This window comes from Plectrocnemia conspersa, unplaced genomic scaffold (assembly GCF_051122295.1).
Source record: "Plectrocnemia conspersa isolate PC_06_02 unplaced genomic scaffold, ASM5112229v1 ptg000014l, whole genome shotgun sequence".
NCBI lineage: Eukaryota > Metazoa > Arthropoda > Insecta > Trichoptera > Polycentropodidae > Plectrocnemia > Plectrocnemia conspersa.
Window position 1 is genome coordinate 20154370 of NW_028277178.1, and position 18590 is coordinate 20172959.

The following is an 18590-nucleotide window of genomic DNA, read 5'->3' on the forward strand; positions in this document are numbered from 1 at the left end:
AAGTGTCGCATCGACAGCCCATAAAAGACGATGGCAAATCAATGGCAAACGCGTCGGTCGAAAAATGGCTGTCGTTAATTTGTCGTTTCGCTTTCGCTGAAACGATCGTATTCCCGTTTCCGTCGTTGAACGCATGCAAATTAAAACGCTGGAAAAATTGCGTTAACGTTCACCCCTCATGGGCGATTTACGACGATACTATATTGCGACATTACTCCTCTTCTTTATATTGACTATTTGATGTCAGATTTCATCTCTAGTTACATTGAGAGTAGGTTTATCATATTATATTATTATTTACAATATAATAATCAATACGAATACTTCATATGCTTTGTATACTTTTACGAAAATGATATCAGTATACACAATATTAAATAAAAAATATTGGAGCCAAGTAGTGGCTTGAACTTCAAATCAGTTTTGTTATCACGTATATACACGGTCAAGCGGGCCTGTTGTATCCCCACCACGTACGTTGGTAGGGATTAGATGATAGCAACGCACATCTTGGCGGCTATTAGGATAAACATGAATATCTCGTGTATATGCGCTGGTCTATACTACTGAGTCGCTATAATAATTAATATATTTCCAATCTTACTTGAAGGATTTCATAGACCGACGCCTTTTATTTCCTCAAAAAATCAAATAACATACATCCAGCTTGAGCTACTCAGAAAATGTATTTTTATTGTGTATAATAATGATAAAACAAAATTATAAAAATACGCTGACAACACAAGCATGTTGACGAGTGCTTACGCTAATAAACTAGTCGCGAGTAAGTTACAGAAAAATAATATTTATTTTATATTTATAAAACGCTTTGCCACAGTTTCTTTAGAGAGAATAGTATATTTAGGGGGCGTAGCCTTAGGGGTGGTTGACCTCGCGGCCAATGAGACTTGTGTGAATCTAAATGGACTTTTTTATTAAGTGATATTTATATGTGACAAATGGACGATTATGGCGTGACGTTTCTCGCGATGAAGGTGAATGTGGCGCAGGTGGTGATGCCGGTGGATGATTCTCAGGGCTCTTGTGGCTGCGTGCGGCGAGTGTCAGGTGTGATCTTCAGGTCTGTCGGTGAGGGCGCGTTGCTGGTTCCTCCGGATGGCAGCTGGTAGATCGACTGCGTCGCTGACTCTCTGCTGTCTCCCGGTCGTCTCTTGTCTCGTATCTCGGACCTTCTGCCCTCTCCCCATCGGAGTCTGGGCTTATATCCTTTGGGAGGATGCACGCTAGCTGGCCAATCGCGAATGTGCATCGATCTCCTAGCCAATCGCTGCAGTCGCTTCTTGGAACTTGAGAAATCGGATGTTGTATTTTTGAAAGCGAGTTTTTTGCTTGTCCAGACTTTCGAATTCTTTTGCAATGTGGTGATTGATTGCGTCCGTACCGTTTTGTCATAAAAGGGATTCTCTTAACGACTCGTGTGGTGTGGTCAAAAGAAATCCCTCTTGTACCATGATATTTGTCTCATTGTTAATGAATGAACGTTTTTGGTCACGGTCATCAACAAGGAGACAATTACCCTTTTAAATCTGGACCTATTTGTGTGGTCGCCACATATAAAATAATATAAATCGATCGTTATAAATGTACATTTTGAAACATTGCTAGAGCTTGCCGCGATCACGGCTCTTAGATCAATTTTAATTGAATCGGCACGTTAAGTATAACAATAAAAATATATATTATATATGTGATAAAAAATAATTTGCGAGCTATTCCATTGTGTTAAGCTTATCTTACAAGATTTTTATATGAAACACGTAATTTGTGTTTGACAAGAATGTATTTATGACGCATTTTATCACGTCGAAAAATTGTTTAAAATGAAACAAAGTGGTATAAATGGCAAAAATTCAATGTCGAAACCATTGGTTTATGAATGGTTAAAAAAATTCCAGAAAAGATGGTGAAAAATATGGGCGGCTAATACATTGGCAAATTATTAAAAATTCATAATAATCTGAATTATTTTTAATGTCAAATATTCTGTAAATCTGTCACTAGACACAAAATCTACTTATAGTCGTAGTTACAAAGAGTAATAGATATTAAATAATTACTGTATAATATTAAGAAAACACGTCTTCTATGTTATCCCTGTTTTATACACCAACTTTAAATAAGCTATTTCATATCCCTACCTCGTTGTCTACATGCCGACGTTCGTTTATAGCGAATTTAGATATAACGACGTGTCGTTTCGAATGCAACGATTGCGCCGGGTGTTTTCGAAATATTGTCCGGATCGTTGCCTATTCCATGTATGGATGCTATAATCTTATACATAGTAATGGCCGCGTTTTGAGTGCTAACTTAGCACGTGAACTGCTCGTATTTTTACGACATAATATCACAGTGGCGTGTCTTAGACGCCACTTCGCGGTTTACTAATATTTGCATATGTTGCAAAAAATATTAATAAAAATATATTGTTTTCTATTGCAGTATATGCGTCACGGTGGTCGTGCTGAACGTTCATTTTAGATCACCGCAAACTCACACGATGGCCCCTTGGGTGCGAAGGGTGTTCATCCATATTCTGCCTAGGATGCTGGTGATGAGGAGGCCGCACTATCAATTCGATAGAAGAGCGTAAGTGTATTCTATTTGTATCTTCTTTAACATTATATTAAAATGTGTATTTTAACTTATGTTCCTATCTCCAGAAAATTTAAAATTTGTAAATTGCTTTTTATGTTACTAATCTATCAAATTATAGTACTCAATATAGAAGAATAAGTTTGAATATATGTTATTTTCGCAAAATTATGGATCTTCTCTTGTATAATAACATAATATAACACATACACATTATAATCATATTTATAGCCTATATATATTATATCATACGTTTCTTTTATTGTTTTGTTGAAAGTCAGTGGTTCGTGACGTTTCACATAACGGAAATATAAATTATTGAACACAACGGAAGATGTAAATTTTGCCGCAACCAAATATTACAATTAAATTATCATCAGTTACCATATTTAATAAGCTTATTACCATTTTATTTATAATATTTATATTTAAATATCATAAACGTAAATAATAACATTATTTTTTTCCCTTCTGTATTGTTATTTTTATTTTGCAGTCTACATAAAAAAATAATTGAATTAACACTAAATTTATATGTATTTTTGTAATTAAAAATTACTGAAATATGACTTAGTTGCTTAATAAAATTATTTACATATACATCTATATGTCATCAATGTCGGCAGACTTAAGTAGACCAGCAACATGGTTTTTGTCCACATCATTCTATAGTCACTAACCTCTTAGATCCCTCGATTCTGTAGTATATTCCCCTTTCAAAAAGTATTCGAAATGATGAATCAACCCGTCATGTCCTATAATGTTGAAATCTTTATATATGTATATATGTAACATTAAAAGCCCCTCAGTAATTTTCAGTTTTCGGCTGTAGAGTTCCAATTGCAGTTGAGAGTCGCGATTCCGTCCCTTATTCTTGATTGTTGTGCTCGAGAACGCTTTCCTTATGCCTGCATTACACTCTCTGGAAGTTGGCCAAGGACGGAGAATATAGTGGGTTTCTTCTGTCGAGTTCGGTTCTGCCCGTTCTAAAATCTCTCGGAAGTTGTCCGAGGCTACCGAGAACGGGAAGTGGGGGTAATTCAGTCGACTTGGCCAGCTTCGAGCAATTCCGAACATTGTCGGCAAACAGACCGAAGTCAAAGAAACTGAAGTCGGAGCTGCTCTTTCGAGCGCGAGCGGTGAGATACTTCCCCTTTCGCTCTCTCGCGTGTTAAGTGACGAGAATGAGAAAGATAATGATATGGTTTTTCGCAAACTGAGATAGAACGAGTAACTCGGTTCAATTTCAGTATGCGCGTAGACGTCCTATGGCTAACACGCACGTCGAGCGCTGCATCGTGGTCAAGTTATAATACCACATGCTTATCGGGGACTTACTGACATCTTTGAATATTTTAGGGCATCAAAAGGGATAAATTTTATTTTTATAGTATATTCTTCTAACAGATATCGTTATTATATTTTTTTTCATATAAAATTAAATAATTAAAAAATAATTAGTGGTACTTGATTTTGTTAAAAAAATCGTTTCGAATATCCTTATATATTTTCCTAGATCGGTTTATATAATTGTCACACCATAATGAATTCATATTTAGAATCGATGGTGACAAATTCTAGGATAGTCACAGATGTGGTGTTCGTATTCTGAAGTATAATTTTTATGCCTTATGGCATTTTGCAAAAGCTGACAAAGATTTTGAGTAAATTTAATATTTACGACCGAAAAGTTTTCACTGATATTGTATTGGTGAGTGCCCACACAAAATTTTATAATTATCAGTAGCGTAATTTTAATAATATGACAATTTAAAAATTGCGATGATTTGGGACATTTTTCGATCGCGCGCAAATATGCCAGCTGTACATGGCAGCAGCCGCCGTGCGGACGTCATTCACGCCCGCATACAATAACAGTTTATGAGTGAAATATTTATATTTTTTCGTTTTTGGTAATTTTATTTCAAGTTACAAAAATCAACACTAATAAAAAATATTGATATCCTGTTAAAATTAATATTTTTTTATATAGCGGTTATATACATTTAAATATGATATCAATACACATTTTTATTTTTTCGTCCGATCATACATTTTAAATTCGACCTGTTTCAATAAAATATTAGAAACACCTGGCGTAAAGGATTTTCATACTAAGTAAAAAAAACTACCACTGATGCGAGTGACTAAACTCATTTATATTTTGTCACTGATATCGACTTGACATTCCTATAAGAAAGCGCCACAATAAATCAGTGGTTCTTAAATTATCGATCGCGGGTTGCTGGTGAGGAGTTTGTGTTGAAATATATTAAAAAATTCTCACTACTCTAGAAATAAAATAGTAATATATCTAGTGGTGTGCTGATAAAATTTTATTTACCGGTTCGCATCTTAGCACAACCTTTCCCTTGATTTTTTTAAAAAACTATTTAATCATATATAATTAAATTATATATTAAAAAAATCAATTACAAATAAATATATTTCAATTTCATACATTCCAAAAAATATTTAGTGGCGGATCTCACATGTTTATCAGTAGCTGAATGATGTTGACTTCGAAGCCATGATTAAAAATATGTTATAGGGTCCCATGAAGACAGCGGGAAACCTATAAAATTAATCGTCATTAGGTCCCACGTGTGTTTACTACTTTTTTATGAGCAAATAGTAATCATGAGCAAAATCCTCGTTCCGCCTCGGCAGAGCTTACTGCAATTGTATTCGTAATGTTTTTAGCTTTTCAGGACCATTTCATGACCATTTCAGGAAGTTCTTTGTTATTATTTCTTATGATATTATAAACATAATATCTGAAATAATTTACATTTATATTGAAATTTAATATTTCATGTAGAATCCTAATACTCTTCGTGGATAAACAATTTCATCTAATTTCCTGGTAATTGGCTCAAAAGTTTTAAATAGATCGTACATTTTCTAATTAGTTAACTTATAATTATTTCGATATTCTAAATTTACATCTTGCGTATTCATCATCTTCAATGTCATGTGTTTTATTATACAGTCCATTAACTTTTCTCGGGGGAGTTTTCCGTATGTATACTACTACATTTTCTCGAAAATCAATATTCTTATAAGAATCAGTTTTAATTATGTCAGAACAGTCAAGATTTTTTTTCAATTTTTCAAATGCAGAGTTATTCTTAAAATTAATTGATTCGTTTTAGTGAGATTTTGCGTTCTGGATTGAAAAGCATTCGACAAAATATAAATTTATTCCAATATATCAATCATCAGTGCCAGGTCGCTTACGAAACATTTATTGCTAAGTCATGTTACCATTCCAGAATATTTTTTTTGCTTTTAAATAAATATTTATGCAATGCAGGGTTTTTTTAATTTTAGTTCTAAGGACATTGGAAAAATTAAAGAACTTTTGCTGGTTTTTATTTGCTTGGTGAAAAATTGAATAAATTTTATCAGCGAATATTTTAAAGCTAATCACTTCAAAATGATCGTTAAATGTAAATTGATATAATATAATATAATTAATATAAAATACATTACACAAGATAATACTTGTGTAATATATTTTATTGAATATTCCAAAACAAGTTATAATCAATGATTCAAACAATGCCAGATAATGACATTGGAAAAATCTTTATTTTTACTCTTGTACTCACTCCTGATTTACACCCTAGCATGGTACTGGCACCATCTGAAAAAAAATCAAATTAAATTATATTTTAGGTAGTTATGATTTATTCCACAAGAGCTTAATGTTTTTAGTAAAACATCGTGAATTATTTTCGAATCTTGAGCTTCCATCTCCATCAAATCCACAGACATAGTTTGATAAAATTCGATACCCTCTACCTTTACAAATATAACCAGTACAAATTTACTAGAATTAGTTGATGCTTCGTCGATGATAATACAATGTTTTAATTTTTTTTTAACCATTTCATAAAATATTTTTCTACTCGACTCCTTTACTATATGTTGTAAGATTCTGGTTGCAGAATATCCCTAATGTAGTCCAACTCCCAAATCTAATACATTTTCAATCTGAAGTTCAACTTTATCTTCCATGTCGTTTTGAAACATTTAAAAGATTTATTTTTTACGTATGTTTCTAGTTCCCTGTTTAAAGAACAGACTCTAGGAACTAACATTATTTTATCAACTTTATAGCAGCACACCACTGAATATATCATCTTTTATTTACCGACTTGTATAATATTTCAATAAATAAAATAGCAGACAATGACTGAAATAAACAACATTTCAAATGAAATGCTTTAAATGTCTCACTAAATAATTTAAATCTTGCTGAACGAGTCGGAAAATTACTGGTTTAAATAAATATAAGCTTCCAGGTGTATGCAAATTTATGTAAGAGCTATGTAGGCTTTTGAACAGACATTGTCGATCAAATTCGGTCCCCTGGGAAATCTTTAAATTCGGTACCTTATTATTTTATCCTTCATTACAAACACTTACACATACAAACGTATAATAATTTGAGTCTAACTTATTTAATGTTTCATTGCAGCTTAACTTCATCTAGACAGCGAGTTCTGGTTCGCACGTGCAATGGTTTGGAGCTAAGAGCGCCACCCCCTTGCATGGCCCCTCCAGCTTTGACGAGGTATTCACACAAAATATTTAATGCATCATTCTCTTACAAAGTTAACCGCTTCAAACTTTTGAATGGCATATAAAACTGATATTTATTATTCTCTTAGGGAATTAGATCCAAGCGTATTAGGCAGTTCATGTAGGATACACGGCTCACCACCGCCGACGTTAACTTCAGTCACCGAGCCTTTGAACTTGGATTCACTTTGTCCTAGGATACAGCATTGGCACCAATGTCCTGAATTACACAAAGCAATAGACGGCGTTAGATATATTGCTGATCAAACGAAAAAAGAAGAAGAATCAACGAGAGTAAGTATTTTAATTCAATAATATATGTACATCACATAATAATTCTACTACTTGCGCTGGGTTATCAGCATCATAGAAATTGGAAATCATGACCAATGAACTGGTGCACAATGGACGAAAATGACCACTCATCGGTTATTTCGTGTCAATTATAACATGAACTATAATATTTCAGTATCGTCTGTTCATGCAATAGATTGAGAATTTTAAAGAAAGATTTTGCTTTACACTGAAAAATAGCCTCCGGGTAAAAATATAAGATCGCTTGATTTTATAGCGTGCTACGCCATGTGATAGGTAACATGCGCTCAAGATTGGAAGAGTTATTTTCAAGATGCTGTCCTTAACATTTTTTTGTACATGAAGATAGTATGTATATATGTGTTTGATAAACGTATTTATTGAGTTGCTTCCCTTTTATAGGAATAGATACATATACATATGTTTAAAACGTAAGACGGTTCTTCAAAAAGAGTACACAAATATGACGTTGCTTTATCAACTTTCAGTATGCTTTTTATTAAAAAGGTTACGTGCTAAGTATCTTTACCTATCGTAACTTGTGCTTTGAAATTATCATGGTGTAACTCTGGCATCTCACTGTCGATTGTTTTATTTAGATTGAGAGTTTGCTTAGTGTAATCCATAGTTTAGTTTGGTGGTAGCATACGATACCCTTTAAATCCCAGCATTACATAGGCACGGTTTAACGATACAGTCACTGATCTTAATAAATCTTCTCTCACATTCGTTCAAAGAAACGTACAAAATACTTTCTCACATCAACACTCACTTTGAAGAGGAATACCCGACTCACACATTCGACTTAGGACTCACGTCACGAGCTGACCACAAAAAATCAGAAACCAGAGAGACTCACCACTTTACAACTTCACCATTGCAACGACTCTACGACTCTACATTGACCCGTCTTGAATCAACCTAGACATTCATTTACCACCACCGAAAGTTAAATTGTAGTGGAGTTTATTCTTTTTATTCTTCGGACAATTTGATGGTTACCAATGACCTAAGATATGAATTATTGTATTCAATATTTTTTATTTTAAACATTAAAATTGGTCTTTATGACCAACAGTTAATACTCTATATTTAATAATTTATGTTTTAAGCAATATGTTCACCCATTGGTGTCCAAAAGTTTTCCATTCTACATTACATAATCCCTAATACTAAATAAGTTTCAGTAATGGTAACTAGACCAGTTCGAATGGCTTTTCAGCCATCTTTTCAAGTTATCCATATTGAGGAGTTTGACTGCCTCGATGTTAACGTGCTGTTTCATGCTTAGCAGCAAAACGTTTTAGAACACTGGTGATGTCTTCATCGCCTAGGTCACGATGTATGTCTCTATTTAGTGTTTAGATTAAAACATACATGTATTCAATATATCACATAGTATGAAACTCTCAGTTATTAACGTGATCAAATACTCCAACATAGAATGCCACTTAATGTTGGCAAAACATTTTATTCTTAACAGTTAATCTCTCGCTGCTCTCCGACCGTACTAAATTTACATTAATCTATATTTTTATTTTTTTAGGTAAAAGAAGATTGGAAATATGTCGCGATGGTTTTGGACAGATTGTTTCTCTGGATCTTCACGTTAGCTGTGGTGGTTGGTACGGCTGGTATAATTTTGCAGGCGCCTACACTATACGACGATCGTGCGCCAATAGACGTCCGCCTGTCCGAGATCGCTTCGGCCACAGCCAAACCACGAGCCGCCCCACCTCGCTAGTCTGTCTTCCTTACGTGGAATATTCTTCCATTTCAAATATACTGCCGAATAATTATAATGAATTTTTATTGTAATTGTAATAAATTAAGTGCGTCGTTTGAGACTATAAATAAATACAAAAAAAAACATTTTTTAATACTACGTATCTATACGATACACCACGGATAAATAATTTACTATATCCGATCAATTGCACTAATGGACTGATAAAATCACAATTTTATTAAAAAAATTAAAAACATTAAATAAACAATTTTAATAATAACGCTGTTAGTTCGTCGAATTTATTCAGCGGAGCGTTTGATTTTTTATTTCGAGACAACAAATTCATGAGTAAATTCTAGTGAAAGTAGATTAATCATACGTGAATGTGTTTCTTTAGGAAAAAAACTATTTATTAATCTACTTGTTATATGACCGAGAGTGAAGGAGTTTATTTAAAATACATGTTTGTGTTCGTTATATTATATATTATCAATCAAATCGTATATATGTATAAAAATCTTATTTTCATAGCTCGGTATTGAGCGTATTGTGTTTTAGAAAATATCAATACAATATTGATAAACCCCAGAAATACTGTTATAAACTAAAATCAGCCCTTTGACGACTTTATTCGTATACATTTTGTTATTTATTTTCTATGTGTCACTTAAGTGCTATTAAACCAACGAAAGTGTGTGGAATTGTTAAATATAGTATATTAAATATATCTATATATTAAATAACAATCCTAAGAATTGTATAATTCTGCATATAGGATCCTTAAATAGTTAACTATGTAACGGTACAGTACGAGGATCGTGTTTATTTTGTTATATGTAGAGAAGAATCTATTGTATTATTTCAACGTTTCTATAATGTGTCGATATTACATTTTCATATATAAATTTAAATATGCAAGGATTACCTCTGTCCTTTACATTTTAGTGTTAATTCCTTTAATTTTGCGTGAATAACATGAACCCTTCAAAACATTTCCAACACAACGGTATTTTGTAAAGGGCTTCATCCCTTGAAATTGCTCAGCTATAGAATAAGCGTTGTATATTAAATAAATTATTTATATTTACTCTCTCGGATGTAAATTGAATATATTATTTAAAAAAATGTAATTTATCTATTTTAGACTATAACTTAAGTATTGAAGATAGTGAGCGTCCAAATCGAAATTGAATATATTATATATAAAAAGAAGATATATATATATATATATAAAGTGTAATTAATAATTATAAAATGAAGAACATGTGATTTTATTCAGTGATTCACGATATATTTTATTTTATAATGCATTGATGTTGTATTAATTTACAGTGAGATTGTACGCATTTCTTAAAAAGTGTACTGAAAGATCCTAAACTCTTTTAATTTATCATAATTAAGATTTAGAAAAGGGTGTAACGTTTTATCTGTTATCATAAAGCAACATGTGACATTTATATCAATATCAGAATTGTCCACTCTACTATATATTTACAGAAACATAAAGCAAATAATCAAGTCTAGTCTTTTAAATCTATACATACTCAACATTTCTTTTGTATAAAAAATCTTTCAAAGTTTAATTACCATACTTTAAATGTTTTTTGCATATTACTCAATGTAAACGTGATATAAATGATATTGAATATAGATGTCACAAATTTTCTTGGAGCAATCTCGGAGCTTTATGTAACATGAAACGTTCATTGTCGATACATTTATACCGTTACAAATAATCATCTGAAGATTACACGTGGACCATGCATCATATATTCATTGTTGCATTGTTCCAATTATCAATTGATTTATATTATATATTACGTATGATGAGAACACAGTACATTATTAAAAAAGTGTAATATTATAATAAAATATCAGACTGGATATATTAAAGTCATATTGTATTAAAATCGTCGATGCACTTTAGCATAAGCAAATAACACTTTGAATAGCGTAACACGTTGAAGTAATTCATGCAAATATTCACAATCCTATAGTCTAAGATGCACAATTTCATATTATAAAACCAGATCTCTGTGTAAATATTATTTTTTTAAATGTTTCGCTAGTACCAAAATCAAAGACACAATATTGAATTGCTGTTATTATAAAATTGAACCACAATCGATTGTAATATTATGTGTATATGTATATTTATATACTAATCCTTGTACAAGATGAGACTGTATTAAAATTAACCCACTAGATAATTATATTTAATTTTACCGTTTAAAAGAATATATTATTCTCATAATTTTTAGAGATGTGGGTCGATTTTTTTGAGTCTCCTTGTACGAAGATGCTGAAACGATATCTTGACAATACGGAATTGAAATATAAATTTGCTATATTATCATATTTATCTTTGTCTCGTTGTGTTATTTTTAATCATAAAATGTGATTTATGTGAATACTGTACGAGTATACAAATAATAATGATACTTGTATTGAAAACGAAAGAAATTGGGCACTGAATAATTACTATGCATAGCACATGTGACATTGTTTAATGGAATAAAACCTTATTTGCACGAAATACTTGATTTTTATTGCTACTATTAGAAAATAATTTATTCTGTTATCGCATAATGATAAAATGTAACTTAAAACCTTTCCTTAGAAATATCACTTGACCAGGTATGAGAAATAATAAAATAAAATTTTAAAATGTGTTAACGAGTTAAAATTGACTTGAACAAAGATTAAAACCATGTAGAGATGTAAAGTTGTTTGTTAACAGAAAAAGAAAACTTATAAAATCAGTTTAATATGCAAAAATGATCTGAACAAAATCACTGGATTTGCAAAGACGGGTATAAAAGGACTATCTCTGGAACCCAAAATCAATTGAATGCAAATAATACTGTTGGTGCTTTTATAGTACACACTATGATAATGATATGTCAACTAAATCTACATCACTAAAAATATTATGTATAGTTTTGGATTCAATAATAGAAAATAATGATTGTGAGTAGATGAATGTATCAATTAAAACATGTCTACTAATTTAATGGGCATAAAAATAGAAAAGCTTTATATTACCTTTTTGTATATCCTACAAATGGATGACAACTATCTTATTAGTATAATCTTATCGCCTATTTATTTTTAAAACATAAAAATTGTTTGCTGCAAGCTCCGATAATAAGTTTCGTGACAGATTTCCTGCTGGCTTTTGAATACAAAAAGTTTTACTTTTATTAGGAAGAATTGGAATGCAAATCATCTGAAAACTGATTTTTAAACGTTTTAATGAAGTTAAATATTAACGCAGTTGTTAATATGCTTTATGTATATTAAGTAACACAGGTCTGCGAAAAACTACTTTTTGAAAATTATTTTAGTTTTATGAGGTGATTTTAAAAATGACATCACATAAGGTTATTTAACAAAAAGATAATAAAAGATTAAAAAAGGCAAAATTCAATTTTAAGATGTTATTTTTAATGTTGACACTTATTGTATATCAGAAATACACAAATATGAAAACTTAAATCATTAAGAAAGTTTCCAATAGATACAAAAAAAATACAAATCCTTATAGCAACGTTTTCTCTTTCCCTCAAAACTTATTTTTCTGCTTTTCCTTTTGTATACTTGCTGAGGATCATTTCTTTTTAACATCCAGCAATAGTCTGCGATTATCTTTTACCATGCTCCTCACTTACTGCACCTGAATTTTCAAGGAAGTATTCCAGATTTGAATGGAAGAAATGTACTTATAAACACATGTTACAGCCTGAGATCTTGAATTTTTTTAACATATCCTCAACAATATAATTGTAGTTTAACTTTTTTTATTTCCAAGAAAGTTGGTGACAAATTTAAATGCTTTCCACGCCTCTTTCTCACCTTTTTTCATTTTTGTTTCTAAATTTTTATTCTTCATAAGTTTTCTGATGTCAGGTCCAGCAAAACTGCCCACCTTTAACTTTACCTCTGACAAAACTAGGGAACTGGTCACAGATATTTAAAAATTCTCCTTCTTTTGGCAAAGTTTGGACAAATTGTTTCCATCAGGCCCAGCAAAACTGCCCACCTTTAACTTTACCTCTGACAAAACTAGGGAATTGGTCACAGATATTTAAAAATTCTCCTTCTTTTGGCAAAGTTTGGACAAATTGTTTCCATCAGGCCTTAATGTAAAATGGTGGAAGTAGATCTTTTTTCGGATCAATAAAACACTCTCTCCCAATATTTTTATTCCAGGCTGTAATATATTTCTGATTGTCCATACTTTCTTGATATAATGCTGCTCTCTGGAACGGCTGTCCCATTCACACAGAAAACACGGGAAAAGACATAGCAGTTGCCAGCAATTTATTTTCCATCAATCTGGAACCTAAAAGTTCTGCAGATTCCTTAGGAAAATCCAAGTCTCTGACTAAATCATTTAGCTCGGACTAGGTGAAAAGTTTTGGATCATTGCTGCCAGGATCATATGAATCACTATTATCGTCATCGCTGAATGTTTGTGGCAGTGTTTCGATATCGTCTAAAATATTTTCTAGTGTATCTAAAAGGGAAGGAACAGGTATTCCAGGTCCACGTGGCACAGATCGTATTTCTGACGGAATGTTAGAATAAGAAATCTTTTTGTTATCCAGATTAAAATCTTGCACAAAAGTAAGTCATCACCTTTAAGGTTTGGCTCCTTCAAAAATTCTCACAGATCACCAGTTGGCGACAGCCGCGTCAAAATTGTATCATAGGACTTCACCTACATTTGAATTTCCGTTCGGCTTCTACTTGGGGCTACCACTTCCATCCAAACCGAGTCTTCAGCGAATTGACGCAGACGATCCTTTTAAGCTAGGTAAAAATTACCACTTTCACTTCGATCATCTGATCTGGTCCAACCAAGCAGTCATCTTGAACCTCCATGAATTCAATTCGAATTTTGAGATGACTTCAAATAATTTGAAGAAGTATAATTTATAATTAAAGAACCAGAAAGATCTCCATTACATTGGTAAATTATAACTTCTCATATAGTCAGAATATACATTGGTAAGCGTGGACTGTTCAAGAAGAGGTATTGAAATAGGCAAGTGCAGCTTTCAGAAGAAGTTATAATGATAAAATATAGTTTGTAATGTAATATATTTACAAATAATAAAATAAAATAAAATTTTATTTAAAAAAAAACTTTATTAAAAGTTACATTGAAAAGTTTAAATTTAATAATAATAATATGTAAAATATTAGCCTGTAAGCGTTTCGACATAAATGGGACGCACAACTTCTTCTACCACAACTGGGGTTACTTTTGAAGATATGACGGATGTTGCACCTTCCTTGAACTTGTACGTTCCCTGCCGCTTACCCTTCAAGTTGGCGATTTCGTAAGGACGAATACTTTCAACTTTATCTTTAGTGATCACGCACAGGTCGACATTGGAACCCGATCCCAAATCGTTAAATATACCAGCGGCGATAGCGTCTCGGACCAATTTCATCGCTTCTTCTTTGTTCATTCCGATTCGCCACTCGGACTCGAACACGGACATGGCGGCCAAAGAACCGGACCCTGAAAATATTTCGATTTAAATCTCGGTTTACAATCATATAGAACGCGACCGACTCACCCATTGTCGTGTAAGGAAGCTTATCGGCCGATCCGTGAGGATGAATGGAATAAATATGCGGACCGGTGCTATCGACGCCACCGAGCACGAGCGCAGCTCCTATGTAGCCTTGGTATTTGAACAGCAAGCGTTTCAGATAGGTACCGGCCATGACGATCGGTATTTCTCGAGCCATGTGCATCTGCATCAGCTCTAACTGAGAAGAGATGGACCTGGTGGTCATTTCGGTGTCGGCGGCGGTTCCGGCTCCGCAGCAATATATATTCGGGGTCAAATAATGAATCTTGGAGCAGTTCTTATCGGATACGATCGAACCTTCGGTGGCTCTCGTGTCTGCGCCCAATACTACTCCGCCGTCGAATATGACACCCGCTATGGTAGTTCCGGTTTTCGTCGCACGGGGCTCGGTGTAGCCTTGTGTGACCAACGAAGCATTTCTGAACAGTAAATATATTATATTATTATACATAACATAGTGACATATCTAAATAAAATAACCTAAAATTTATTTGTTTCAAATTCAACTTTAGATCATATTTATCAAACGTAGACTTTTTGACATTATATTAATCCCTTAAAACATTAATATAGATTATATAGATACATAGACGCCAGAACTTAGTATCAAAAAATAAAAGTTAAAACGTCATGGTGGCACAAACCCACAGTCGATATATAAATGTCGAGTGAAATATACACACCTTCGACAATTATCAAAAGAGAATCCTGCAGGAGTTTCTTCCGAAAGCAAACAACCAGCCATGATGATTTACTTTAAAATGCTAAACACCGGTGTTTATGCCAGTCACCAAGTAGCTCGGTGTACGATGTTGCCAGTCTACTACTCGCTATAGATACCTACGAGAGTATTTACTTACTGCCAACATTAAAAATAAATTTAATAATTACTAAAAAATAATATAATTAAAACGACTTTGAAATTACAATAGCAAATAATTTAATAACATGCTTTTTAAATCTTTTGGCGCATTTGGTTCTTAAATTAAATTTTGTGTAGCTGCTACCGCGAAACATTTTTCCAATGAACATTTTTTTTCAACGCGAAAGAAATTGGAAAACTCTATAAAATTGCAAAGCAACTAATTCTAAGAATGCAATGTTAGGGACTTGAGCAACAATATATATGTTTGATTTTATTATCGAACGATACGGTCAAGAATGGGATTGAAAATTTGTCATACAATATAAAAGAGCAGTTAAGTTAAAAATAATAAACCTGGTCCGATTTATAATAACTAAGGCATCATAAACGACTGGATTTAAATTTGACTGAGCTTAAATTTTGCAACCTGGTATGTGCAAACAATGTTACAACCAGGAAAGATATACAAATAATAGTGCAATATATATTTAAACACAAAATAGATCTAGTAGTCCTGCAAAAAGTCAAATTGAAGGAAGCAGGACAAATAAACAAACGGAATTACACCCTTTACTACAGCGGGTAAACCATAGGGCATAACGAAGTACAAGATTCATAGTCACTAGTAGTGCCGTAGCTAGAGTCGTTCGCGCCCGGGAGCAATAATAATATTTGCCCTCCTCCCCTTGTTTTACTTTTTTACAATTTTCGAGTACATCCATTATGTGAAAATTTTCAGAACCAAAAATTCAAAAATCGAATAAATTGTTGTAGCGGGGCGAGAGGGGCGAGAGAGGGGGAGGCGAGCGACGGAGCGTGAGCGGTCAGTCAGCGGTAGACCGCTACGTCAACAAGACGTACGCACGCCCAAACTGGTGACCCGACGCGACGCGAGAATGGAGTTCGAAGCGAGCGGCGGTTTTCTGCCATTTAACATAGACAATTGTAAATTATGGTTCGCGCAGATGGAAGCTGTTTTCCGGTCTAGGAAAGCGCTTACCGAGAGCGAAAAATTCGACGTGCTAGTTGGCGGACTGCGCGGAAAGGCACTCGCTGCGGTCGCGGATTTGATACTCGCGCCGGATTCCGAGTTGCCGTACACGACGATAAAGAAGCGGCTCCTCGACGCGTTCGCACCTTCGTTCGTAGAGCGGCTACGAAAGATGCAAGAGACGCCGATGGAGGGCAGGAAGCCGTCGGAGCTGCTCCGCCAGATGCGAACTTACGCCGGAAGCGCGATTCCGTCGGAGCTGGTCAGCGACACGTGGGTTCGGAAACTGCCCGAACGCGCACGCGCCAGCGTACTCAGCCTCCTGGTGACGCACGCGACAGTCAAAGACGACGCCAGGCTGGAGATGGCAGCGAAGTTGGCCGACGCACTGCTCGCAGAGGGGATGGAGGATTCTCGCGAAAAATACGTCGATGCGGCAAGCAGTGGCGGACGGCGCGCACCGCAAAACAAGATGACGGCTGAGCGACGCGCATGCGCAGACGCCGACGGAAACGACTTGTGCTGGTTCCACCGCACGCACGGAAGCGCAACGAGACGATGCCGTCCCCCGTGCGCTTGGAACAAATCCCGAAGAGCGGCGGGAAACGACAGCGAGAGTCGTTAACGGCAGAAAACGACCTCGAAATATCTCGCCGCCTTATCGTCAGCGACAATCGATCGGGTGGACGATTCTTGATCGACACAGGCTCGGAAGTGTCGATTTATCCTCGCCGCGCAGCCGACGTCATCGAACCCACAAGATACGAGCTCTTCGCGGCCAATGGAGCCAAAATCAAGACATACGGCCAGCAAACTTTCAAATTAGACTTTGGGTTAGGAAGAGCGTTTGTATGGAAGTACGTTGTGGCTGACGTTACTAGGCCCATCGTCGGGGCCGATTTTTTGTCGCATTTCCACCCCATCGTAGATTTGAAACGCGCGACACTCACTGATGGAGCCGCTCGCTCGACGACGGAAGGAAGATCCATTGGACGAAACGCTGCGGAGGAAGTCCATGTTGTTCCCGACCGGTCGCAGTTCCACGCGCTGCTCACCGAGTTCGCGGAAATAACCCGATCCGACGGACAGCCAAACGCTCGCGTTAAATACGATACCGTCCACTACATAACGACGGCACCTGATCAAGGCCGGCAATTTGAGAGTTCACTTTTCAGGAAACTAACGAGTCTGACGGGTGCCGCCCGCATTCGAACCACAGCATACCACCCAGCGGCGAACGGCATGGTGGAACGTTTTCACCGGCAACTGAAAGCAGCCATAACCTGCCACAACGGAGAAGAATGGACATCCTGCCACTTGTCTTACTTGGGATCAGGGCGGCATGGAAAGACGACCTAGGAGCATCAACCGCTGAGTTAGTATACGGACAATCACTCTCGTTGCCAGGCTAGTTCGTATCAGCGGGCACTCGAGCTACGCCCAACGAACCGCAAGATTTCGTCGACAACTTACGTGTTAAGATGGCAGCTCTACGCCCTAAGAATCCTCGTCAGCATGGAAGCACACCAACGTTTGTTTTTAAGAACGTGGCATCAGCTAAGAGCGTGTTTGTCCGACGCGATGTAGCTGCAGCTCCGTTAAGCCCAACTTATGACGGACCTTACGAAGTGCTTTCCCGTACGGAAAGGGTCTTGATGCTAAAGATCAGGGATAAAAGTGTTGCCAGTCAATAGATCGCGTCAAGCCTGCATTCATCCAACCTGAAGATACACAGGAAGGCTACGTGGGACACTACTTTTCCCCATCGAACGAGACTTCATTGACACCGCTGCAGCCGGAGATCAACCTTTTACCCCCGGAAACCGAGGATGAGCAAGCAACGCTACGCAGCCCGCCCCCCACGACATCAAGACC

The 18590-nt window shown here is 35.3% G+C and overlaps 2 protein-coding genes across 2 annotated transcripts in view; one reads left to right on the plus strand and one right to left on the minus strand.

Moving 5' to 3' along the window:
- Positions 1-9504, plus strand: part of LOC148226470 (acetylcholine receptor subunit alpha-like) — a 191253-nt gene extending 181749 nt beyond the window's left edge. The window contains exons 10-13 of the mRNA XM_088204549.1: positions 2464-2610; positions 7103-7198; positions 7296-7500; positions 9068-9504. Coding sequence (XP_088060675.1) covers positions 2464-2610; positions 7103-7198; positions 7296-7500; positions 9068-9265 — 646 coding nt within the window. The 3' untranslated portion in view covers positions 9266-9504. The remainder of the gene's footprint in view (positions 1-2463; positions 2611-7102; positions 7199-7295; positions 7501-9067) is intronic.
- A 4880-nt stretch (positions 9505-14384) lies between these two features.
- On the minus strand, positions 14385-15723 carry Prosbeta2 (Proteasome beta2 subunit). The gene is made up of 3 exons (XM_088204550.1): positions 15543-15723; positions 14842-15278; positions 14385-14783 (listed from the first exon to the last, which is right to left on the minus strand). The coding sequence occupies exons 1-3, from the start codon at positions 15602-15604 to the stop codon at positions 14458-14460; spliced, it is 825 nt and encodes a 274-aa protein (XP_088060676.1). The 5' UTR covers positions 15605-15723; the 3' UTR covers positions 14385-14457.
- Positions 15724-18590: the final 2867 nt, after the last annotated feature.